The sequence below is a fragment of the Convolutriloba macropyga genome, chromosome 5 (genome assembly GCF_964194025.1).
Source record: "Convolutriloba macropyga chromosome 5, txConMacr16.3, whole genome shotgun sequence".
NCBI lineage: Eukaryota > Metazoa > Xenacoelomorpha > Acoela > Convolutidae > Convolutriloba > Convolutriloba macropyga.
In genome coordinates, this window is record NC_134472.1 from 13,145,526 (window position 1) to 13,172,709 (window position 27,184).

The 27,184-nt window shown below is 33.6% G+C and overlaps 1 protein-coding gene across 1 annotated transcript; it reads right to left on the reverse strand.

Annotated features, from left to right (window-relative positions):
* Positions 1 to 1,541: 1,541 nt before the first annotated feature.
* Positions 1,542 to 25,992, reverse strand: LOC142339812 (ileal sodium/bile acid cotransporter-like). Its single transcript, XM_075390096.1, has 5 exons — positions 24,790 to 25,992; positions 13,749 to 13,922; positions 9,792 to 10,043; positions 2,347 to 2,721; positions 1,542 to 2,066 (listed from the first exon to the last, which is right to left on the reverse strand). The coding sequence occupies exons 1-5, from the start codon at positions 25,010 to 25,012 to the stop codon at positions 1,636 to 1,638; spliced, it is 1,455 nt and encodes a 484-aa protein (XP_075246211.1). The 5' UTR covers positions 25,013 to 25,992; the 3' UTR covers positions 1,542 to 1,635.
* Positions 25,993 to 27,184: the final 1,192 nt, after the last annotated feature.

Below are 27,184 nucleotides of genomic sequence, written 5' to 3' on the forward strand. Positions count from 1 at the left end.
AACATGGTGCAAGCTAAATTTTGCTGCTTGGTAAATTTTTTCTTGTTTGGTAAGGTAAAATTTTTAATACTGTTCTCTGCTATAACTACTTATTTTTTAATATTTTAAAGTTTGTTTAAGAGGGTTTTAATCTGAACAGTTTCTAAAACATAATTTTGAGAACATAACATTTAATTGATTTAGAAAGTTGGAAGAAAGCTCCCAGATGTTGACTTCTTGGGCACCGTGTTTGCAACCAATTTCATAATCTCGTAGATATTTTGCACAGCTCACTTAAACGCCCTTTCAAGATAGATTTCTAGACTAATTATTCTTCAATCTTGAAGTGTCAAGACTTGTTAATTTCCCATCTAATATTTTACTATATAAAACACACTGACTGGAAAATTACGCACGACTAAAAACAACATACTTGAAACTTTACACACGACTCTCCGGGTTGAGACCGAATCATTAATTTGTTAGAACTTGCAAGTTTCTTGCAAAAAATGGTTTACTGGTAAGAAATTGTAAGTTTCTTGCAAAAGATGGTTAACTTGTAAGAACTTGCGAGACGAGAGATTAACTTGTAAGATTTCGCTAATCGAACGCCTAACTTCCAAGTTTCTTGCAACTTTGTTGCCGTCAAGCTCAACATTGGCTAATTCAACTGTACATTACCGTAGAAAGCGCGTCGGAGTTAGTTGCTCAGTTTGAGTAACAAAATATCTTGCCTCCTAAGTTGACAGAACGCGTTTACTTCAATTTTATTAACTCAAGAGGTCTTTTTGCAATCAAACTTTTCCGTATTGCTTTTAAAAGTTTTCTATAATGATTTGCCCGCATTGAATTTGATTGAACTCTGATCTTCTACAGCCGATTTTTTTCAAAAATTTTTAAACCATGTTTTCTATACATTCCTAATTTTTTTTCAGTTCACAAGTTTCGAGAATCTACCTTGTTTGTCTTAACAACCTGTTTATAATCATGTCTTGTAAAGTTCTTTTTGTTATTTGGCTAAATTATCGGCAGAGAAGTTATGTTGTAACCACTTTTACTCCTTGCAATTGTGTAGGAACATAAGCCGAATGGTTAACTTGTAAGAACTGATTAATCGAATGGTTACCTGGAAAGAACTTGTAAGTCGAATAGTTAACTTGCAAGAACTCCTAAATTGAATTGTTTTTTGTAAGATCTTGTAAGTTTTTGAACAAAAAACTTGCAAGCGATCGATCGTCTTGTAAGAACTTAAAGGAAACTTAAGTTCTCACAGGTTAACCATTCGTATTCGACCCGGGTTTAAACACAGTAATTCACGGTTTCTTTATTATTGTTATTATAGAAGCTTATTATAGAAGCCCATTTCTCTCCGTAAAAAGCCGTCCTGCGCCAACAGTTGGCTACGATGCGCAAACTGAACAAGATAGAGTGCTGCACCACTTAAAGTAAAGTCAAGGTGAAACTACCTCAACTTTTTTCAAACGTTTTTGCTAGTTTCACATTCCAATATATAGTTTTCTCATGGATGTGTATCTTGTCGGTCTTCTTTGGGGAAAATGTCATTATGTGGAGAGGATTTTTTTTACATAGAATTCAAACTCAATTAACATACTAACAGTTTGTATAAAATTACGTTATTACGTACTATAAGCTAAATTATACATTCTCAACACTCATACTTTGTAGAACTCTGATATTATTCGAGTTGTTAAATATCTGGCGGCTTCCGGGCGCAACACTACTAAAGGTCAACACAAGTTCCGGTTCTTGATCTTCCGCAATCTGGCCTACTAAAGGTGACTCGTTTTCTCTCGAATCTTGACGATGTTGGGTATCGTCGTCAATTGAGGATTCCTCTTGGTGATGTCCTCGACATTCTTGATCGTCATCATAATGGACTCCTTCGTTGATATCTTCTGATGATGGGAATGTCACCAACTGGACAGTTTGAGAGTTTATTTTCTTGTGGTGACTTCTCCTTTTAGAGCTTTTGGATGTCTCGTCCGATTGGGGACTCTGTATTTCGCCAGTGCATCTTTTGTAGAACATGTAGGTGATCACGATTATCGCGGAATAAGCACCAACTCCTGGAAAAATATTACTCAGCAAAACTTCTGTTAACTTGCTTATTTTACTGAACAAACAGATATAATTAATTTCTCTGCTGGAATTATTATTTAAACGCTTGCGTTTTGCTTTAATCAAATTAATAATATTTGCATTTTATCATAATATTTGCATTTTATGCTTCAAATATTTTCTCCAAAGTTTTGTATACCCATAGTTTATATTCATAGTCTAAAAAACAATAGAAGCGATGAAAACATATTATGAACGATAATTAAAAAGACAATAACTAGTACTAACCTGTAGCATACCAAAGTGGGAATGCAAACATCTCATCAGCATCATGGGGGAAGCTGAGCTGAATGACCGCAAAGCTTATTGCCACATTCTGGAACCCAGTCTCGAAACAAACAGCTCGGCATTGTGTCTCGTGCAACCGGACAACCCGAGCCAGTGAGTATCCGAGTGTGAATCCACACGAAGACACGAGTAGTGCCGAGAGAATGATTCGTGCTCCGACAAAGTAGATGTTCGGGTAAAGTAGTGCGAAAATAATGCCACTTGCGACTAGACATATCATTATGAAGATTTTTGCACCGTTTTTGAATTTGCGGGCGCCTTCGGGTCTGTAGTATTTCAGGAGGACGCCGATTAGTAAGGGAATCAACAGGGACGCTGAAACAAAACAAGTATGACGCATACCGAAAAATTCCGGATTAGACGCGAGATTAGACGTTAGAAGTTAGAAGTCAGCGGCATGGATTTTTCTTAAAACACATGCGATGTTTTGAAAAACTTTACCCTTCTTAACTGCTATATAAGCTCAGTATAGACTTCTTCACAAATCTTCATATTATCAAACAAGATAAATTCTTTTTTGGAAAACAATTTTATCGACAATTGATTGGGTATTCTACTTGCTATCTGAAAACGTTACTGGAGCTATCTCGACTTATTGTATTTTGTCAGCCGGTGAGATCAAACAAGTCTTTTTTCTTTTCAGGTCAACATCTTTTTTTGCTTTGTTTAACTAAGACTTTGTCATAAAAACCCAAAGTATCCGACATCAAAATGGAGACAACTGCACTGCCCATCTGCAGCCATAAATGGCATCAACAGTACTATTGATTCGTATTCAAAAGGAACAAAGTCGGAAAGCCTTATATTTCACCTTAGGCATAACACTATTGATCAGGGTACTGAGAGAAAAAAGCAGCAGAGCAAATTGGCGACCTGGTAGGCAAATGTATAACAAAATTCAAACCACATAAGGTTGCCATTTGCAAAATACCGAATGTAAAGGATGAACTGTATGGAGGAGATGTGAATAACACAGAAATTAATGCATACAACAAGGACGTCAGAAATATAGCCGATCAACTTAATGGTGAATTTCAGTCGTGTAAAGTAAATGTCCTGAATTATGACTTAGAAAACACAGATATAAGGCATGATGGTGTTCACCCTAATTTACATGGAAATAATGAAATGGTAGCAACTCTGAGAAATCACTTGAAAAAGATTGGTTACAATTGTTCAAAAAACGATGTCTCTTTGAAACCAATTCCACCAGAGCGCAAAGATCTTTTTGTACCTATGAAAGATGGATGGGATAAATTCAACAATCGTATTGGATTCTGATACATTTGGGTGACTTCTTAGAAATCATTCAAAATGTTTTACTTGAGACGTAGGTGAATTTTATCTTGGTTTTAATTTTGATTGAGTTTAGTTTTTTTCCAGAAAAGATTGAGTTTCTCAAAAGTCACTCCAATTTATGTAAACTTAAAAAACCTAACTGCCGTCAAATTGATCTGATCAAAAATTTTTTACTATGTTTTGGAAAATTTAGCATAAAATATCTTCCTATAATCACTGTAGTTATTTTACAAAAAATTGTTGACATTGAAAGAAACCCAGGTCAATCAAATTTGGATATGAGAACAATTGAAAATTACCATGGTGGGTGTGGGAGAAAATTGGAGTTTCCCAAGTTTTGTTAAATGAATTGTAGAAGCCTCAACAATAAACATGAGCAACTGTCTCACTTTTTGAAAACTGTTGATGAAACTTCTTTCCTAGTTGTTACCGAAACATGGATAAATGAAAAACGGACATTCCCGAGTTTTGTCTGTGCAATAGTCATCACTTCGTTAACCAACCAAGATCATCATTAACTTTTGTACAGAGGCGGAGGGGTAGGTATTTTGGCTCCCAACACAATCAAAAGATGTTTTTTTTTAGTCAAGGGTGATTGAAATTGGTAAACCTTTAACACATAAACTACTCATTAATGTGGCATACTGCCCCAATATAAATCTTTCTAACTTTTTTCTGGATGAAATAAGTGTAGAACCCTCCAATGTTTATTCGTATAGAGATAATCTAATTTTCTACGGAGATTACAACATAAAGTTGTTAGGCGCAAAAGGCAGACAGCCACTTGATGTTTTCACAGCAAACAATGGGCTATGTTACGTTAATGAAACGGAGGCAAAATAGACAAATGTTGAAAAATATTCGTTAATTGATCACTGTTTTTTCTCGAAGAACCAATTTTTTGAAGCCACTGTTCTAGAGTCGACTCTTGGAGTTGATCACTTCACAATAGTATATCAGTCAACAATAAAGATAGATCACAGTGATAAGAAAAGACAGTTTCTGATACAAAATACCATGAAATACTCAAGATCAAATTTCAATCATGACATTGCGCTCCAAGATTCGTCTCCTATGTACCAGATAAATGAGCCTAACGAAATATTTCTGAAATTTATCGACATTTGTGAAAATTTACTGAGTTGTCATGCACCCTTAAAGTTGGTAGAAAGTAGTACCAAAATAACAAAAGCAATGGTTGAGAAAAGAATTACGTGGTCTCATAAACGAAAAACACCGTCTCTTTAATGCGTGTAAGAAAAGCCAAAACCAGAGATTTATTATATTTACAAATCTTTACGTAATTCAGTGTATAGAAAACTGAAAAAAAACTGCAGATGATTATACAGAGGTTTTTCCAGCAGCTACCACCTTCAGAAGAACAATGGAAATTCATCAAAAACAGGATCAACTCCAACAGTCAAATAGAAAAAATTGACAAATTAGTGGAAGGTAGTCATTTTGTTGAGGATGACAGAAAGATTGCCAGTATTCTTAAAAACTGTTTTGCGGGGTTCGGATTATACAAAGGCAAAGACTTTTCTCCAAAATCATTCTTTCCTTACATTTGAGGGACTGGGATTTAGCTTCCGACCAGTCACCAGAAAAGAATTGTATAATGTCATTGATAATCTACCTAAGCATAAATCGACCGGACGGGGCTATATACCAGCATGGGCGTAAAAGATAGTAAGCTGTCTATTGGAACTCATTTACCATTTGTCGGCAATAAAAGTATAAACAAAAACCCGTTTCCTAATATTTTGAAAACAGCCCATGTTACACCTGTTTGTAAGAAAGGAAACCGACTAGAACCAGAAAACTATCGACCCATATCAGTCACACCAACTCTAGCAAAAATTTTTGAGCAATTACTACTTGAACAACTAACTCACCACATAACTCTTAATGGTTTGTACAACAAAGTCAATTCGGATTTCAAAAGCAAAAGTCTTGTCTCGATACAATCATTTCATTAACTGTAAAAAAATCAACCAATGCGTTGACGAAAACGAAATTGCTGGCAAACTTATTTTAGACTTAGCAAAGGCCTTCAACTCAATATCAATAAATGTTGTTATGAACAAAATAAAAAGGTATGGAACTGGAGAGAAGGCAAGAATCTTGTTAAACTCCTTTCTTTGGGATAGAAGACAATGTGTAAAGAATGGGATAGCAAAATCAGAATCGGTTGTCAAAAATTCATAAATCACGGTGTTCATCACAGAACTGTCTTAGGGCCTTAAATTTTTATATTTTATATCAACGACTTCAGTGAAGCTGTATCAACGAATTGTGATGTATTACAATTTGCCGACAATACAGCAATTCTATGTCATGCAAATAATGAAGCAAATTTGCATCTAATAGCTGAAGATACATTAAACAAGACAGATCAATATATGAAAAAAACAGGTTAAACTTTGAGGAAAAAACGGAGTTAATGGTTTTCAGGAATAAAAAATTGCTCATCATTGAAACTGTCAATTTCAAGGGACACCGATTGGAATCATCTGAATAACGTAGATATATAGGTTTAATAATTGATAGGGAACTGACATACCAAAATCAACTGAATAAGGTTATCAGTAAAATGGCTTCAGCAATCAGATCATTATATTTAGTTCGTTATCAGGTTCCGTAAAAAACAAGAAATTTTTCTCAAATCACTAGTTTTGTCTCATTTAGATTTTAGTGCTGTTTGTTTTTCAAAATTTACCATCGTACTCTATTGACAGAATTAACAATCAGATTTACTGGGGCATAAGAGTTTGCTTTATGAAAACCAAATACCATTCTGACAGAGATCTACTTCTCGAGATTAAAATTCATCCAGAAGAGCTCCAAATAACACGGGTGTCATTAAATAGAAATTTTCAATATTCTCCAACAAACAAGAAATCGCTCTAATAAACATTTCAGATTTTTAGAAAACGTGTCAATTATTGCAAACAATTGAACCCATAACCTTTTCTTAGAACAAAAATGTAAGTCAAAATGGATAAATTTTTTAATTGTTCGTAAATTTAACTGAACAGAAACAGTGAATAATTAGATAGTCACTATGGGGACTGATTTTCAAAAATTTAGAGCAATTAAAATTCATCCAGAAGAGCTCCAAATAACACGGGTGTCATTAAATAGAAATTTTCAATATTCTCCAACAAACAAGAAATCGCTCTAATAAACATTTCAGATTTTTAGAAAACGTGCCAATTATTGCAAACAATTGAACCCATAACCTTTTCTTAGAACAAAAATGTAAGTCAAAATGGATAAATTTTTTAATTGTTCGTAAATTTACTCGAAATGGAATACGCTTTCTGTTACAATTAGGAAACGACGATGACCAAATTTAAACAAAAATTTACAACTTGAACGACACGAAATGCTTACACGACACGAAACAGTTCCAATAGACAGAAGGGCTGCAGGATTCAAACATATTTTTCATCAAACTATTTTAAGAAAACCAAACCTTAGTTTGTTATGAAATAGATAATGATTATGTTTGATTAATAAATTTCTAACATGTAACATTAACCAAGTGGTTAGTTTAATTTACATGTTTCAGATTTTAAAAAAATATAATATCTTTTCTTATAGGGAGGTTTTGGAGAACTTTTTTTCCCTAAAACAAGAAAAACCTTGAAACTTCCAACCAGCTTCCAATTAGTTCTCAAAATCTTAACGGTTAGGCTCTAAGAGTTCAGTAAAGGTGTAGTGACTCCTTAAAATTTGGTTGATTCTTTGCCGCCTCTGAGGGTCGGTACGTAAAAAGCTTCGAAGTACCTAATTTGAGCCTTCTATAACTTCGTTAAAATAACCGAGATTATAAAAAACGCCTTAGATATGCTTTATAAGACAGGTATAAAAGGAAATGTAATTCACCGTGAAGTTTGGATTTCAGGTCATGAAGCAGTAAAAAATAGTGTATTTTAATGCAGCGGCTCTTTTCATTTTGACACTAACCAAAATTTCGCAGCGTTACAATATAAGAGAAAATAATCAATGCAATCAATGACACGAGTCATAAGCTCTGCTCAAAAAGCTTTGAAATTAAAAAGAAAAAAGGAAATGTTTCCAAGAAGAGAAAAAATGCTAATTGAGGAAAAGTGGAAGTTATACGTTTAAACATCACTAACATTATTGTTTTGCCATACGAATTCAAAATTATTAAACTACTGAAATAATCAGCAGATACTGAATTCAAAATTCACAAAGAAAGCAGAGATCCAAACACAATATTTTTTCCATTTATTTTGGTAACTGAAGAGAAACAGTGAATAGATTGATAGTCACTATGGGGACTGATTTTCAAAAATTTAGAGCAATTAAGAGCGTTCCGCTAAGCAGATTGAAAGAGCTGTGCAGAACTCCCCTTTAATTTGTAATAAGCTAGCAGTCGTTTCTTTCCAGTTGCGCAGCTGTAAGCGATAATTTGAGAACTATTATTTTTAGCCGTCCATAGTCGAGATCAGAGGGATGTCTTGCCACTAGATTCTTGAAGAGAATTGCTATCTTGCAAGATCTTGTAAGACAAAGTGCAATCGTTCAAGATTTTTCTTTCGGTTAAACATTGGGTGTTATAGACACCTTATATTTTTTATTTCACTTTGCGCCGAGATTTTCCGAGATGTAGTTGAATGATATTTAAGAGATATATGTGAAATCCAATCAAATCAGATTGCTTTTTACTGAACAAATTAAGGACTGCCAACTATGCAAGAACATTTATTGTTCCCATGAGCAAAATAAATTGTTCGAAAATTACAAACGCAAATTGAAAACTTTTTATAAACTTTCATTTGTTTCTTTTTCTCGTCATAGTGATAAGTCAACAATCCTTTTTCAATGTTATAACATATACCGGGATATGATATAGAGCCGCTTCCCAAACAATCCATCTTGTTAAATTTTGTCGGAAAATTAGTGAAGAGGCCGTTGTGGAAGCGTTTGGTACCAGTTCTAGATAAAAATGAATTCATGATGTTTGACGGTTTTATGCGACCGTTATTTGAGAAACTGATCGAGTCAAGGTTCTTCAAAAGAGCTTTTTTATGGAATCTCCGCAAAAAATTCTAATTAGCTGTAACTGTTATTTGTTTTTTAATTCATTTTTTACATGTCATACTGGTTTCGCAAAGTAAAATTTTAACTTCCCCTTCATTTTTTTTGAATTTTGCTCAGAAGATGCAAAATTGAGCGTTTACTTAGTACCAAATCTAATACTTATTGGAATGTCGATCAAAAACAGCTTTCTCGTCATATGCTGGTCTTGCTATAGCATCCTCTAATTGTTTGCATAAATACCAGATGAATTATTTTGTTGCACATTTTTTGCAAGAAAAATGCTTATCTTGAAGATCCTGCAAGATAGCCACCGTTCGGAATTGACTGGGATTGGTTTTAGGTCAGACAATTTCAATTGTTTTTGTGACTTGAAGTCAAAATAATAAAGTTCTTTATTAACTGAGAAGTTGTTACAGCTGCATTGAGATTGACGCTTAAGTTGTCTTCAACTTCCAGTACAGTGATAAAATGAGATATCACAATTCAAAGGGTTTGTAAGTCTTCAGGAAATTGTTCAAATTTTAAGCGTTCAAAGTCTAGTGATCAAAGTTTACCACTGAAGTTTATTCAAAGAAATAGATTTATTATGGCTAGCTTCAGTGCCACATTGTTTCAACTATTTAGTAATGATAATATGGAGTTTGGAAGAAAAAGTTTGAACAGATAATTTTTAAGAAATTATACTGCAATTGTTGAATTATATTGTTTCCATTAAATTTTCCGAAGGCTGTTTACTTGTTTCCCAAAACCCCCAGATTCAAACAGATAAATATGAAGAAATTGTTTTAAAGCAAAATCAAGCAGAAATTGGCAATTTGGGTTCAACGTCTTGCAAAGGTCTTGCAAGATGATTCAAAACTTAGTAGAGGCAATATTCTTGCAAGAAGAAGGTATTCGCTTGCAATATAGCATGCAAGATTCTTGCAAGATTTTAAATTCCTTGACCACTTGAGTGCTTGGCTATTATCGACATTAATAAAGGAGCCTTTTGATCTAATCTCAAACAAGTCTACCTAATGACACGGCGATCTGTGCAAATGGCGGCTTCAGTCTATGTGTACCGCCACCATCTCCAATCTCGGCAGCAGAAGACGAGGTGGACTGTGGGGTGGATTGGGTGGAAGGGAGGAATATGAAGGTGGAGAATGCGAAGAGGGTGAGTGGCATGGTGACAAATGCACACATTGTGGAGAAGAAAGACATGCTGACACTGAGAGCCACGTCTCCTTTGGTTAAATTGGTCAGAAAATTGCTCATTGCACCACCTGAAACAACGGAAACAGTTCAAGAGATTGATAGAACGTAACTGCTAAACACAAATACCCTAGTTGAGAGATCAACCCCAAGAAAAGACCAACAGAGTCGTGGTGTGTGTGTGTGTGTGTGTGTGTGTGTGTGTGAGTGTGTGTGTGTGTGTGTGTGTGTGTTTGTGTGTGTGTGTGTGTGTGTGTGTGTGTGTGTGTGTGTGTGTGTGTAGGGGGGGGGGTAATTTCCCTACTTAAATACATGGTCCAGCTCCCTACTAAGTTCACCGCTTGACTAGGGTGATATAAACCACCTCGGCCTTCACTTCACTTCACTTGATAGTACATAACCGTTAAGAATCTAATTGTTCTCTCTCAGATCTTTTTTAATTTGAGGTTCTCGTGCTAGACCCCTTATACAACTTTCAGTTGTAATAAAAACATTCCACACTGACTTATGAGCTATCAGTTTGAAGTTCTCTGCAGCTTAATTACTCATGCGAACCACGATTGAATGCTCGATTTCAGCCAGATTAACAAAATGAAACACGAAAACACATAGGAGGAAGCAAATTGCTTAAAATGTGAAAAAATGGTCACCAATCAGCACAGTGAAGTTCATACTCTAAAAGCCAGCACTTTGACACGCCTAAAGTAACTAACAAAAAGTTTTGGTAAATAAATTTCACGCATATGGTCACTATATTTGACCCATTTTGTAACTGAAGTTCGCTCATTTTCACTTAGTTTGATCACGTTCGTTTTGTTAAAACTGTTGAAAACTTGAAATATTTGTTCCGACCCCTCTTGAGGGGGGGGGGGAGGAACTATAAACTCAAATGGGATTTTTTTTGTTCAGTCAATTTTGCCCGATCGATATATTCATCGTAGAGAGTTGCGACTAGTATCATTAGAAAGCTTGTCCAGAGTAGAATATGGAATTAACTTTTTTTATTTTCGTTTTTTACAGGGAAATATCGAGGTTTAAGCTTTCGAGAGATTAGAGTGAATTCCGTTGATTTAATTCACCTTTTTTTGAAATTTTTGACTAAAATTTCGACAATTTTGATAAAAATTAATAAAATTTTTCAAGAAATTGTTGTTGATTTTACGTTGAAAGACAAAATATATTGTTGGTTTTTTTCATTGAATTTTTGTGACAAATTCCGGCTTAAATATGTCACAAAATTCAGACCTTTTCTTCAAAAACAGCACAAAATAAGTTTCTTTAGTTCACTCTGATTAAATTTGCAGGAAGTGCACACCCAAACACCCACTAACACAATCTCTGTAGAGTGAAAAGAAAGCTAATTCTACTTCAACTTATTTTGAGAGTGCTCTGTAATTAAAACTTTGCCGTTTTTGCTAACTTTATTCGTTGACTACCAAAAACGCAGCATTTATTTTTGATTTTTTAAATAACAAAATATCTATATCAATGACATTCGAAAAACTAAATATTCCTAATGGACAATCAGCATTAGCAGGACTAGTTTTGTACCAATCTTGGACCGTTACAATGCAAAAAAATTCGGATTGTCATTGTCGGTCTTTTATATAAAAAATTTGATATTTTTCTATTAATTAAATAAGGGAACATTTCAAATCAAAGCTCACTAGTGATAGGTCCTATTGGCTTCCTAATTTTCTCTAAAATAATTTATCTAGTTGATTGCTGGAAAGCTTATGTTCGTTTTGACTTTTAAAATATTTGATTTTTAAATAAAAAATTTCTTGTTGAAATTCGCCTCTATTTTTCTCTAAGTTTGGTCAACTTGTTGCTTAGTGTCAGCAATCAAACAGTGCTTCCTCTTTCTGCTGAATTTAAAATTAGTCTTCATTGCGGTTTTACGCCTTAAGTTATGGTGTTCTGGCTTTGATACTACTAGATTTCAAATTTTTTTTTAACTTTTATGTATTTGCCCATTTTTGATGTTTTCTAGTTTTCTCAAATTATCACATTATTGGCAGTTCATATATCAGAATTTTTGTGTTCAAAAAAACGCACAATTGATAATATTTTACTCCTTAAAGATATAGATTGTGGTTCTATACCGCTTCGACAATACTTTCTCGAAGAATTTAATTGAAATTTTTAATTTTGTCTTTAACTGTCGTTTTTACTTTGTCTTTTTAGTCGTATTTATTTCCTGTAAAATGACCAGATTTGATTGGCTTTTGATGGAAGAGTAGATGAGTCGATGTTCTGATATTAGAAGATAGATGATGGCTTTCATGACTTTGAAAACAATTGTTTTCCAAAATGAAAAAAAAAAAAGAAACACTTCAACTTCGAAATTTTGTTCCTTTTATTGTCTGTTTGTTACCTGGTCTCGTTAATTAAAGTTAAAGATGACAATATTTTGGTCAATAGAAGCTGTAAAAAGGGATTGGTGTCACAAATTTACTGTTTTTAAAGAAATTGTTATGACTTAACTGGCTTTCACACTGGTTTTTCACAAAAAAAAGTGAATGAATTTTTTATTTTTGCTTTATTTGACGTTTTTTTTGTAGACATAATAAATATTCTGGATAATTGCAGGTCTCAAGGGCTTCTTTTGGAAGAATGGACGAAGCTATTGAAATTTTTTATTTTGTAATTAATGGCTTTCATGTCTTTGGAAACAAATTTTTTTCGAAAAAAAAAAAAACAATTGTTACATAATTTTACTTTTTGTTCTTTTTTGTCTAATAGTTACTTAGTTTAATTAAAGAGCGGTCACATAATATATTATCAGTGTTCGAACAATTGATCGAACAAATTTTGGGGGCCAAAGTATGGCTTCACGGCTTCCAAAGCATTTTCTGGCAAGTTTTAATTGGTTTTCTGTTTGTTGTCTATTTGTTGTTCTTTTTGTAACTGCATAAAAAATTGAATACCGACAGTTCTTAATTCCGTTCAATAGAAGCATCGGTACCTATAAACCTATGGGATAATTTAGTTGATTCCTAATGGTTTTCATTACTTTAAAACTAATTTTTTTTTTTAATTCAGCGAATTTTCTAACTTTAAAGTTTCTGTTCTTTTTTGTCTCATTGTTACCAAGCCTTATTATGAACTGGTGAATAACCATTTTTTTGCTGAAATACAAGTTATTTTGTTTGTTTTCAGTTTTATCTGACGCTATTTTGACTTTGTTATTAAGTTTTGTTTTCAAAACGGACATAAATTTTTTGATGTAGTGTGTTGTTGTTGTTGTTTGATTTTGCCGTTCGTCTCCGCTCGCTTTCTTAATATTGGCATATCTTTGGAATCTTATGCATCATTGTTTTACTCCACTGAGTTATTTGCTTGGGAGGCTATCTTTTCGTTCATACACCAGTTTTTTTGAAAATTACTTGAATTTTTGTGTTTTTCTATCTGTTCCTCATGCCAAAACTGTGAATGAGCGGGGTCGGAAACTTATGTGCAATCGCACACAGTTCAATTGGTTTATCAAATTTTTATGATCATAGGTGTGTTTTCTGATTTTAAAACTTTAATGCCACAAAAACTTTAAGGTTGTGCACGAAAAAATTATTCTTTCAAGATCTTTCGAAAATCTTGCAAGAATCTTGCAAGACGTTATATCGTCTGTTTGGAATCTTGATAGATGTTTGGAATCATTGATCATGATCTCGATAGATGGCGTTTTTCTCGACTCAAGTTTGGATCTGATTTTCTGGCTAAATGCAGCTGAAACTCGGGCAGTTCCACTTAATCCTGATTATTTCTTTCATAGTAACCTGGACAGCAGCTGTTGATGAGAGCAGCCATGAGAGTGTGTTCCTGTACATTGAGTGCCCTGCATATGCCCAATGTGATAAGTGGCAAGAGTACAAATTGGCACAGGAACCCAATCAGAGCACCCTGGGGTCTCCTCAGCACGCGACACACGTCACACTTGCGCAAACTGATTCCTGAAAATTCATGTTTTTACGTATAGGTTAAGTGAATCTTCTTGCGCTCACTGCGAGCTTCTAAAGATTACCGGGAATCGCGTGGCAGTTAAAATGGTTTTATCGACGACTTCGATGTGAACCCAGCAGTCATGAAACCTTACTTAAAATACAAAACGAGCACGTTTTAAATTGAGGAAAGTTCTTGAAACCCAAGTTGAGGTTCAGACCCAAATAGAGCTATGATTAGACTATCCAGACCAAGATGACTTCTGATCAAAACGTACCCAGACCATGGACCAGACTATAGTGCGCTTATGATCAGACTTAAATTCGATGCATTTATTATAACGATACTTAAGTCTCGTGCGTGTTTAAGTATAGTCTCTGATCAGAGGTCACTTCGTTGTGGAAACTCTGATCATGGTCTGTTTTTAGACTGAACTATGAAAGAATAGTCCAGTCTAAAAACAGACCATGATCAGATTTTCCACAACAAAGTGACCTCTGATCAGAGACTATACTTAAACACGCACGAGACTTAAGTATCGTTATAATAAATGCATGTCATGAAAACTGAGGTCTCCAGCAGAAAATTCAGTATAGTCCAATCAAAATTATAAGTGTTTTTACAAGTGTTTTTATAAGTGTTTTTTGAAATAAAGGTTTTACAGAAATTTTAATTGAAAATTTTGCATGCCATTGCTTAAGTTCGCCGGGATCATAGATGAATTTTGTCAGTTTTTTGTAAAAAAACTTCGGAATTTACAGTTGCAATTTCTATGTTAAAAAAGAACCGAACATTTGTTAGCGGTTGGACTCTTTCGTCCTGATTGTTCTGATCAAAGGCAAGGGAATCCAAATGAGTCTCTGGTCACAACAGATATCCTTTTGTAGCTAGTGGCAGAGTAATCACCTGCTCATCCGAACAAAAAAAATGCAAAAGTGTCCAGGCTCAAGAGCGTTCAACCTGACTTCTGATAAGACGCAACTGCGCTAAAAACAGCCTCTGATCAGACTCAAGTGCGCTCGAATCCGCCTCTGATCAGATCATCCAGATTAAGTGAGCTCTGAATTGACCTTCCAAACCAAAGTGACCTATGATCAGACCTAAATCAGACCATTGCTTAGACTATTTTGCGCTCAAACTGCTGTCCAGGCCTTGTTATTTCAGCATGAATACGCAGGTGTGCTTCAAGTGGGTCTGATCATAGCGCATTTTTGGGTCTGGACCTCAACCTGGGAAGTCAACTTCTGGCTATGCATAGAGAAATTTCTGACATTTTTGCTTCTGCCACTGCAGCCCTTCGACATGCTAAAATTTACACCTTTATTTTTTAATAATTGTTACAAACAAAAAAAAGCCAATAAATTAAATAATTGCAATTGTACCCGATCACTTAATATTCATTGAAAGCAAAACAAAAACAAATTCCATACACCCTAGTTAAAATTGTGTTATATAAAGAGTTACCATTTAAAAATTAACAGATGCACTTGGGCGCGTAATTACAATGCCTACTGAGCTGGGGGTGCCTACACAGAAAAAGACTCAAATATCCTATAAAAATAAATATCCAAAAAAGACAGAGTTCAAAAACAATTAACTTTATTGTCAGCTATTTTTGGTGTTTAATTTTTTCACTGCATGAGAGTATAGCACGTATAGAACATGTGGATTGAAAAGTTGAAAGGCGCCAAAATTTCTATTGAGAAACGAAAAAATATTCATTTCATTTTCCTTTGATTACATCTCTCATCTTTCTCTTTTCTTTCAGTTTCCACTTTTTACTTTTGTTTTTTTTTCGAAATGCTGTAGACATATACCGTAACGTCCTAATCCAATGAACTTTTCTGATATTTATGTATGAGAAAAATAGGAAACACTTAAGAAAGTCGAAAAAAAGAATAAATTTTTATCCGACTTTTGGGATTTTTTATATCCCCTTTTGGGATTTTCTCTCGCATCCTAAACTAACTGATGTTTGGAACAGCAAAAACCTATATCCGATTAAACAGTAAAAAACACAGGCACATTACATTTGGAATTTAATTTAAAAATAATTTCATCCAAGTCGCTAAATATGGTATATGGTGTTTTTATAAGTAAAAAAAAAACAGACATAATTTCGCAAGAACGAAAAAAAATTGTAATGTTTTTGTTTCTCAATAAAACAATCTGTTAATTGTTCTGGATACTTCGCCTAATTTAGGAAATTAAAATTTCCAATGGCCGCCAGTTGACTTTTTTCAACAAACAGAAAAAGTTAAAAGACGTGAAAAGATCACGAGTGTTAATTTGCCTCCAAAAAACAATTCAATTGAAAAAAATTGGCAAAAGCAAAACTTTATACTTTTTTATAATATTGTGCACAAGTTTTGATATGTGTTCTCGCCATTTCTCATTGTTACTTTTTGTTACTCTTTAATTGTCATTCAAAAACATGAAAATAGGAAAGGCAACCTTTGGAGGGAAAAACAGAAAAAATCCTCAATCGTCATTGTAACTCTGCAACATTTTAGTAGTTATTACATAACACGGAATTGGTTCTTTAAATGGCATTCAAAAACATGAAAACAGGAAATGCAACCTTTGGAGTCAAATTTATTCAACCCCCGCCTCGTTTACACTCAAAGTTGATGCTAGAGCTTATTGCAAATGGCCTCGTTTGGATAAACAGTCAGATTTATTGAAAATACTAGAGAAATGAAGGCAATTTTTTTTTATTTAGGAAAAGAAGACTTCTTACTTGGTGTAAAATGATAGCCACTTTCGACTACGCCAATTGTTTTAGGGCTCTAATTGTCTATGGAATTTGTAACAAGAAGACGAAAAAATCAGTAGAGAAAAAAGAAAAATTTGTCCCCTTGTCAACAGTTAAAACTGTTTTCTCAAAGTGTTCTTGGTGCACATAAAAACATAATAAAATCATACGCACATAAACACCGACGAACCCAAATTTGACTGAATCATTGAATTACAGATTCGACCGCGATGAACTAATTTTTTAAATTAAAATTGTCAGAAAAACGCAAAAATTATTTTAATTTCGTAATATCGATTTTTCATATATAGAAATGAACACCATTGTTATCGATTTTGGTTGTTCAAAACTGAAAACTTTCCATAAATAGCACAAAATAATTTGAAGTTGAAAGTATCCGAACAAGAATGTATTTGAAAGATGCCGAACTAGACATAATCAACAACTCTAATTTTTGTTCATTCTATTGATTTCCGTTCTCCATTTTGAGAAAACTTTAAACCGGATCTTCACTGTAACTGAATGGTAAAATAATGGTCAGAAAGTCATATTTTTTAAAATTAGGCTTTCTAAGTTTTTATTACAAGAAAGCTAATAATGTTCCGACCCCACTCATCCACATTTTTGTCTTAATTGGCTACCAAACGATGAAGAGATAGAAAACTTTCAAAAAAATACATATCGTTCAAGAAACGACCATTGGAATATAGTAATTCCAGCTAGAGGGCCGATGAAAATTGTTGATAATAGGACTACTAGTAAGGACAATAACAAAAATCAAACAACAGACATTATTTCGACCAAAAATCGATTTCTATTAAAAAAATCATAACAAAATCAAACTCGCATCAGAAAAAAGCTAAACCAAAATTCAGCCTATACTTCAGTAGAAAATATATTGGACCTGTCTTCAATGTGACTGGTTAACAGGTCGACCAAAAAAAACGAAGTTCAAAAATACCTTTCTATTTTTTAAAACAATTAATTTCAAAATTATGCCATTAGATATCAACTGAAATCAATAAATTGTTCATTCATATCTCCATTGGAAGGAAGCAATTGAGACATGTCAATGTGATCCAAGGTTCGATTGCGCAAATTTTCAGAGCCAATGGGACCAACGATTAACGCTATAATTTATAAAAAATCCTTCAAAAAGTACAATTATTTTCAGAAATCTCGTAGTAACAGCAATAAAAAAGCCGAGAAGCAAATGTTTGAAGCTGTAATCTTTACTAAAAATGAAATATAGCCCACAGGAAATGGGATGTGACCAGCGCTTACAGAGACTGAGCTATGAACAGACCAAAAAACCACTTAAAAAAGAGGAAGTTCAAAAATCAATATATGTTTTCGAAAACAAATATTTTCAAAGGTCATAACAGACTTAAAATTTAAATAAAAGCGATTGATTAGGTGACAAAACTTCAGGAAGCCAATTGGGCCTGCTAATAATGAGAGAAAGTCACGACCCCACAAAATAAGAACAAATACATAAAGAAGACAAAATTTCAAACAATTTTACGAAACCACACTGGTCAAGGCACAAAAATTATAAGAAGTTACCGGCACAAACAGTATATCTTTACTTTTCTTCTCATTTAAAAATCAACGAGTCTTCCTTATAAAAGGACTACGTAGACTTGACAACAAAAAACCCAATTTTGAGCAAAATAGAAATCTCGAAAATTTTTATGAAATTGAATGGTCAAATCAATGAGTCACAACGCATAACCAAGCGTCAAAGTATTCGAATCAACAAAATAATTGAGAGTTCTACTTAATCAGATTGAGTTACATGGCGACAAAATGAAAGCAAAAAAAGACATTGAAGAAAACCTCTTAAAAAAATTTTGTTTGAAATTCATGAAAACAAATATCCATAAACTGAAATCTATCACAAGGTTTTGAGTTACGCGTCCTAGGCAAAAAATTGAGACGTAGCATTATCAGGTATATGGCGTACAACAACAGAAAGAAAGATAAATTTAGGCAAAAACAAAAAAAAATCACAAAATTTTGCGAGATAACTGTCTAAGCCCAAAAAGCATAATCTATTCAACAAAAACAGTTAAAACATCCAGATACGCCTTTTTCCAACGCTTTGAATTTTCTGTATTATGTTTTTGTTTCAATTGGTCTTGTCAAAAATATGATAATTCGACAATGAAATAAAATGAACTCTGCAACAATATATGCAATTAAGCTAAAAACTAAAAAAAGAAAACGCGTAGTATCAACACAACGAAACCATTCAGTACAAAATAGTTCAGTAAAAAGTGTAAAACCCTAACAACATTATTTTACAACTCACATGAATTCGGTTTCCGCCTATTTGTACTGAGAATGCACTCAAAGTTGAGACAAATAAGAAGAAATAGTGGCGACTTTCAAAAAATCTCCGACATTTTCTTAAAATATATATATTTTAAATCATAACAAGCACTAGAAAACAACTGAAAGAGTTATCTTTAAGTTCAAGATGCCTCGTGAAACACCACCTGGATCTTTGATTGGGGATACTACGTCAGGTGACTACAAAAAATAACAAAGGAAACAAAATTCAAGAAGTCCATAAATTTTTTACGGAAGCAATATGTCAAGAATTATGAGCTAACCTCTGAAACCAAATTATCTCGTTGGACGTAGTTTATTGTACTGATTACCTGTCATTAATTTGGCAGTGATTTGAAATTCTTGTTAGTAGGTTGCATGAAAAAACCTTTACATAGTGGAAAAATTTTGAAAAAAAAGGCCGCGTCCCAAAAAAATCTGAAAACTTTTTTATCGTAAGAATTCATGTTGAGATCAAGATCGGCCCAAATAATGATTAAAAAAATTGCCGTATAAAAATTAGCAGATGCACTTGGGTTGCGTAATGGTATGCGTAATGATATGCGCACTGAGCAGTGGGTGCCTACACAAAAAGACAGATTTCCTATAAACTAAACATCAAAAAAGACATTTTTTTTGGGAATAATTTTTTTTACTTCATGAGAGTGTAGCACATGTGGACTGAAGTGTTGAAAGACAATAAAGTTTCTATTAAAAAAGAAAAAAACTTCATATCATTTTCTCTTGATTACATCTCTCATCTCTCTTCTCTTTCAATCAGTTTCTAATTTTTACATTTTGTTTTTTTTTTTCGAAAAGCATTAGACACATACCGCAACGTCCAAATCCAAGGAATTTTCCGATACTTATGTATGAGAAAAACAGGAAATACTTGAGAAGAACGCCAAATAAAGGTCAAACTTTTTGTTTCCTTTAGGGATTTTCTCTGGCATCCTAAACGAACTGATTTTTGGAACAGCGAAAACCTATAAGTTTTGAATTGTCCAATTATACATTAAAAAGCACGAGCAGATTATATTTTTCAATAATGGAAGATGAGAAAAATTATTTCTAAAAAAAACTTTAAAAATTTTATCTGACCACCTGCGCTGAATTCAATCTCAACTCCCACATTTCATTTGGAATTTGATTTAAAGATGATCTTATCCAAATCACTAAATATAGTATATGACGTTTTTAATAAATAAAAAACAGATATCATGTTTTCGCAAGAACGACAAAAATTGTATTTTTTTGTTTCTCTATACTACATTCTGTTGATTGTTCTTGATACTTCGCCTGATTTAGGAAATTAAAATTTCCATTAGCTGCCAGTTTACTTTTTTCAGGAAACAGAAAAAGTTAAAAGACGTGAAAAGATAACGAGTGTTAATTTGCCTCTAAAAACAATTCATATCGAAAAAAACAATTGAAAAGCAAAAATTTGTACTTCTATATAATAATGTATACAATTTTGCTGTGTATTCCAGCCATTTCTCATTGCTACTCTGCAAAATTTTAGTAGTTAATATGACAAAACACGGAATTGTACTTTAAATGTCATTCAGAAACCTGAAAACAAGAAAGACAACCTTTTGGAGGAAAAAACAGAAAATATTTGTTCAGCCCCCCTCCCCTTTTCGGCTCAAAATTGATGCTAGAGCTTTGTAAATGGTCTCGTTTGGACAAACAGTCAGATTTATAGGAAATACTAGAGTAATGAAATCATTATTTTTAGGAGGAGAAGACTTTGTAATTGGTGTAAATTGACAGCCACTTTTGACTACTCCAATTGTTTTTGGGCTCTAATTGGCTATGGAATTTGTTGCAAGAAGAGACGAAAAAATCAGTAGAGAAAAAAGAAAAATTTGTCCCCTTGTCAACAGTTAAAACTTTTCTCAAATTGTTCTTGGTGCACATAAAACATAATAAAATCATACGCACATAAACACCGACAAACCCAAATTTGACTGAATCATTTAATTACAGATTCGACCGCGGTGAACTAATTTTTTAAAAGAAAAATGTCCGTTTTTCACTATCAAAAACGCAAAAAACATTTTAATTTCGTAATATCTTTTTTTTCAGTTATAGAAAAGAACACCATTGTTTTCGATTTTGTGTGTTCAAAACTGAAAACCTTCCATAAATAGCACAAAATAATTTATAGTTGAAAGTATCCGAACAAGAATGTATTTGAAAGATGCCGAACTAGACATAATCAACAACTCTAATTTTTGTTTATTCTATTATTCTATTGATTTCCGTTCTCAATTTTGAGAAATCTTTAAACTGGATCTTCACTGTAACTAAATGGTAAAAAAAAGTCCGGCAGGCATATTTTTCATCAAATTGGGCTTTCTAAGCTTTTATTACAAGGAGGCTCGGTAATGAGCGCACGCACATAATGTTCCGACCCCACTCATCCACATTTGATTTAATTGGCTACCAAACGATGAAGAGATAGAAAACTTTCAAAAACATAGATATCGTTCAATAAACAACGATTGGAATACAGTTACTCCAGCTAGAGGGCCGATGAAAATTGTTGATAGCAGGACTACTGATAAGGACAATATTAAAAATCAAACAACAAACATTATTACGACCAAAAATTGATGTCTATAATAAAAAAAATCATTAAAAAATCAAACTCGCATCAGAAAAAACCTAAAAACTACGATTTAGCCTCTACTTCGTTAAAAAAAAGATATGGGACCTGTCTTCAATATAACTGGTTAACAGGTCGACCAAAAAAACGGAGTTCAAAAATACGTTTCTATTTTTGAAAACATTTAATTTCACAGTTAATAATGCCATTAGATATCAACTGAAATCACTAAAATTTTCACTCATATATCCATTGAAAGGAAGCAAATGAGACACGTCAATGTGATCCAAGCTTCAATTCCTCAAAATTTCACAGCCAATGTGACCAACGATTAACGTTAATTTATTTTACAATCCTTCAAAAAGTAAAATTATTTTCAGAAATCTCGTAGTAACAGCAATAAAAAAGCCTAGAAGCAAATGTTTGGAGCTGTAATCGTTACAAAGATTAAAATATAGCTCATAGGAAACGAGATGTGACCAGCGCTTACAGAGATTGAGCTATGATCCGACCAAAAAACAATTTAAAAAAAGAGGAAGCACAAAAATCCAAATATGTTTTTGAAAAGAAATATTTTCAAAGGTCATAACAGACTTAAAATTTAAATAAAAGCGATTGATTAGGTGACAAAACTTCAGGAAGCCAATTGGGCCTGCTAAAAATGAGAGAAAGTCACGACCCCACAAAATAAGAACAAATACATAAAGAAGACAAAATTTCAAACAATTTTACGAAACCACACTGGTCAAGGCACAAAAATTATAAGAAGTTACCGGCACAAACAGTATATCTTTACTTTTCTTCTCATTTAAAAATCAACGAGTCTTCCTTATAAAAGGACTACGTAGACTTGACAACAAAAAACCCAAAGTTTGAACAAAATAGAAATCTCGAAAATTTTATGAAATTGAATGTTCGAATCAATGAGTCACAACACAACCAAGCGTCAAAGTATTTGAATCAACAAAAATTTGACAGTTCTATTTAATCAGATTGAGTTACATGGCGACAAAATGAAAGCAAAAAAGAGACACTGAAAAAAACCTCTTTTTAAAAAATTTTGTTTGAAATTCATGAAAACAAACTTCTATAAACTGAAACCTATCTCCAGGATTTGAGTTATACGTCCGGGGCAAGAAATTGAGACGTAGCGTTATCAGTTATATGGCGTACAACAACAGAAAGAAAGATGAACCTAGGCAAAAACAAGAAAATCTACAAAACTTTGCGAGATAACTGTCTAAGCCCAAAAACCATAAACAATTCAAGAACAAAATATCCAGATACGCATATTTCAACTCTGTGAACTTTCTATATTATGATTTTGCTTCAACTGATCTTGTCAAAAAATGATAATTCGAAAATGAAGCAAAAGGAACTGTGAAACAAAGTATGAAATTAAGCTAAAAAATAAAAAAGAAAACGCGTAGTATCAAAACAACAAAACCATTAGTTGAATATAAAACCTTAACCAGATTATTTTACAACTCACAGGAAATTAATTTACTCCTATTTTCACTGAGAATGCGCTCAAAAGTGAGACAAATAAAGTGAAATAGTGGCGACGTTCAAAAATCACCGACATTATCTAAATTAAATATATTCAAACCATAGCAAACATTAGATAACAACTGAAAGTGTTATCTTTAGGTTCACTATGCCTCGTGAAAAACCAGCTGGATCTTTAATTGGGGGTATTAGGTCATTGGGCTACAAAAAATAACAAAGGAAAGCAAAAATCAAGAAGTCCACAAAATTTTTACGAAAATAATATGTCTGAGTTATAAAAGCCATGAGCTAACCTCTGAAACCATATGATCTAGTTGGGCCTCGTTTATTGTACTGATTACCTGTCATTAATTGAGCGCTGATTTGAAATTTTGATAAGTAAGTTGAATAAAAAACCTTTACTTGGCGGAAAAAATTTGAAAAAAAATCGCGTCCCAAAAAAATCTGAAAACTTTTTTATCGTAAGAATCCATGTTGAGATCAAGATCGGCCCAGATATTAATGCACCTCTAAAAAAAACACTCAATTTTTTAAATGGTTGCGAATTAGATGAATTTTAAAACAAAATTTCTCAATTTGTCAAAAATAAATGCATTTTGTATGATTATCGAATTTAAATTTGTAAAAAATAGAAAAACTATAATTCCAAAAGACACCTAAAGCCAACGGGAGTACATTTAGCTCCTTCTTGAGCCTAAGATGAATATGACCGCAGTTTAAAGGTGTCTACTCCCATTAAACTTGATGCAAGTGTGCTTAGAAAGCAATTTTTTCGACGAAAATGTCTGAACTTTGAAAAATTTAGCATAAATTTAAGCCAGAAAACTAGAATTGAACAATTCAGCAACTTTCCTCTATCTTTAGAGATGAAATAAAAAAAACTAGATATAACAATTTAACAAATTCTGGCAAAATTGACAAAAGTTTGGTCCAAATTTGCGAAAATGTGAATAAAAATAGCTGAGTTACGTCTAATAATCACAAAATTTTAGCATCGATAACTCTATAGAAAACGAAAATTGAAAAAATCTTTTTATTTCCATATTCTACGCTGGAGGAGCTTTCTAATGATAACACTCACAACTCTCTACGATGATTATATCGATCGGACAAAGTTGTCTGAACAAAAAAACCCAGTTGAGTATATAGTTCCTCCCCCACTAAAGTGGGTCGGAACAACAAATTTTCTCTGCGAATGATCGCTCTCACTTATATTCAACTTCCTGAAAAGCTGCTTTATAATGCAAAATAAGGGACAATGCTTGTGGTTTGATATCCTAAAAGATTAAATCAAACTTATTTAAATCTGAGTATCTTTCAGTTTTGCAAAGATTTTGCAATCAATTTTGCTTCAGCAAAAAAATGATTCGATGTGAGCATAACAAAACTGATAAGCTGAGAAAATTTTTGAAAAACATAAGACGTATTTTGGAACGTTCTGTGCTGCACACTGTCTCGCACGACTCGTCTTGTTGGCTTTGGAATCTACCAAAAAAATGAGGCGGATCAATCAACTGGACTTCATGGTTTTTGCTGGTGCTTTGTCAGATTTTTCAGCGCAAAACTCGTTTGAGAAGTGCGCTGAATGCGCTGAAATTATCCAACGGTATTTCATATAAACCATCCTTTTAATGACCAGGTCTAAAGTAGAAGAGTCGTAATAGCTAACCACTGTTGATCATGATGCAAATGATAGACATTGTCATCAGTCCCCCCACTGTGACCTTGAGCACTTTGGCCCACCAGGTGTCTATTCCTTGGAGAACTCCCTCGTTACCTCCCCCTCCACCTCCTCCGACAATTGCCCCTCCCCCACCTCCTCCAGGGTCGTCAGAGGGCGAGAAGGTTCCGTTGACCATTGGGGCTCCAATAATGTCCAGGTCTGCAAGCATTGTTGTCTGGATCTAAGGTTTTGTCTGAAGTGGCAAAATAATAGGAATTTTTTCTGGACACACAGGTATAGTACTCACGATTTCACAGGCTGATTCTAAAACGAAAATGCGAAGTCACTTCGAATATTTTTAATCAGTTAGTTTTGTCTGATCTGAACTGTAAGCAAACGAAAGCTAATAAAGCTGAATATTGAGACATATTCTTTTAAAACTTTTTACCTGAAGAACTGCGATGCTTATAATTGTTTTGAATACTTGAGAAAAACTTGGGCGTAGATTAAAGTATGTTTGTTCCACGAAAATTGCCTATTAGTGACGAGTAAAAACCACGTGCATCCTCTTCCAAATTTAAAATTTCCGATTAGGATTTCCAAGTTTTGGCAAGTTGTACAGGAACCGCGCCAAGGGAAAAATCACAAAAATTTAAGGATCATATGTACCTCTGCACTGGTGTAATATAAATTAAACGTTATTCTCATGTTATAAGTACTGCAAAAATTAGTATACCTGTTGGTATTTAACAAAATAGCTACACCATGGTTTTTAGAATTTTTAATGAAAATTTTTTGGCGTGAAAAAATCTCGACTTCAAGTTTGAGGTTTCAAGTTTGAGGCTTCAAGTTTGAGGCTTCAAGTTTGAGGCTTCAAGTTTGAGATTGAAATATCAATTTGGCGGTTTTGCGCGGTGTTTTCAGCTTGCTACACCAAGTATCCAGTTTTGCGTGCCAGGACGCCTGAACTGTGATCATATAAAGAGCCTATTCGTCGGTCAGTTGGGTTTTTTTTCTATTGCCAGTGATCAAACAAAAACCGATTAATGTCGGAAGAATTGCTCTCGAACGACAGGCGAGGCAATTGATTTCAGGGGCTGTTGCCTGGACCTCCAGCTTCCGCACCAGAAGCCACCCGACTACAAGGACCTTCTTTTTGCTATGCTGCAATCATTTTTTTTATTTTAGCAACAAGTGAGAGCAATAAAGATCACTCAAAAATGAAGAACGAAAGCGTGAAAAAGTCACTTGAGAAGTCAAAAAATATTCTAGCAGAAAAGCGCAAAAGCGGCCAAGCGAAAAGTTTGCATTAAAAAGACCAACACGTTTACAATAAATGCTATGAACTTCTTTCAGGAGCAATTAATCACTCTTTTCGAGGGTCACCTAAAGATATTTTCTGGTTTTCTTTTTTTTCATGAGGTAAAAGGTATGACCTAATCGTCTGTACTGTAAGGAAGGGGTCGGTTGGCCGCTGGCTGAGTTGCTGCATTGAATCGCTGGATTTACGTTAATAACCAGTTCATTTCAGGCAGGCATGAAACGTAAAATTCTCAAGTCGATCATATCTGATAAAATCATTAAATATTTAAGGTTCCGGTACTTTTTCTGTTAGTTTCTGTCGTTTCAGGGGGTTCAGAAATGTCTACTTCAAGATTGGAGTTGGTTATGCTAAATGAGAGTTAATTCTATTTTTCACAAAAATGTCGTTTGTCGTTTTTTCTCCCTCAATAGGACGCACAGAAATCATGTCACCGGTCAACACTTTCAGAGAACACTTTTTCTTGAGAAAGTTACATAGTATTAGTTCCAAACAATCAGTACCGGATTCCAAAGTGTCGACTTCCAAATTTGGCATTTTTACATCTGCATCCTTTTCTACAATAAACCAGCTTGAATTTAAAAAAATCTTGAATAATGAATAAATTGCCATTGTATTTCCGCTTTGACTGGTCGAAATTTTACTGCTAAAAAAACATTCAAAATTTGTTACAGTTTAATCACGCCAAATGGAAAAGATGGAATTGTAACCAAAATATCAATAGCGACTGTTCTTAATTTTTTGTGTCGTATACAACTCAGTTCGTTCGTGCCAAGCTAACAGTACGGTTTCAATTTTTTTTCTGAAGATGGTTCTATAAGAATAAATGTTTAAAAGAATTAGGGAATTCCTGTTCTCATAGGAAAAACGCAAAGACCGGACAGGTTTAGCAGCAATAACTTAATTTCAAAGTATTAGATACTTTTCCGATTCAGTGGATAGGATTTTGTATCCGTTTGTCTTAAGTTAGGAATTGAAAGCAAATATGGGAAATTAAATCGTAGGCAATGTGTAAGGAAATTGCAAAAACTCTGTGGTATAGTATGACTTAGTATGGACATGGAAATAATTAGTATCAAT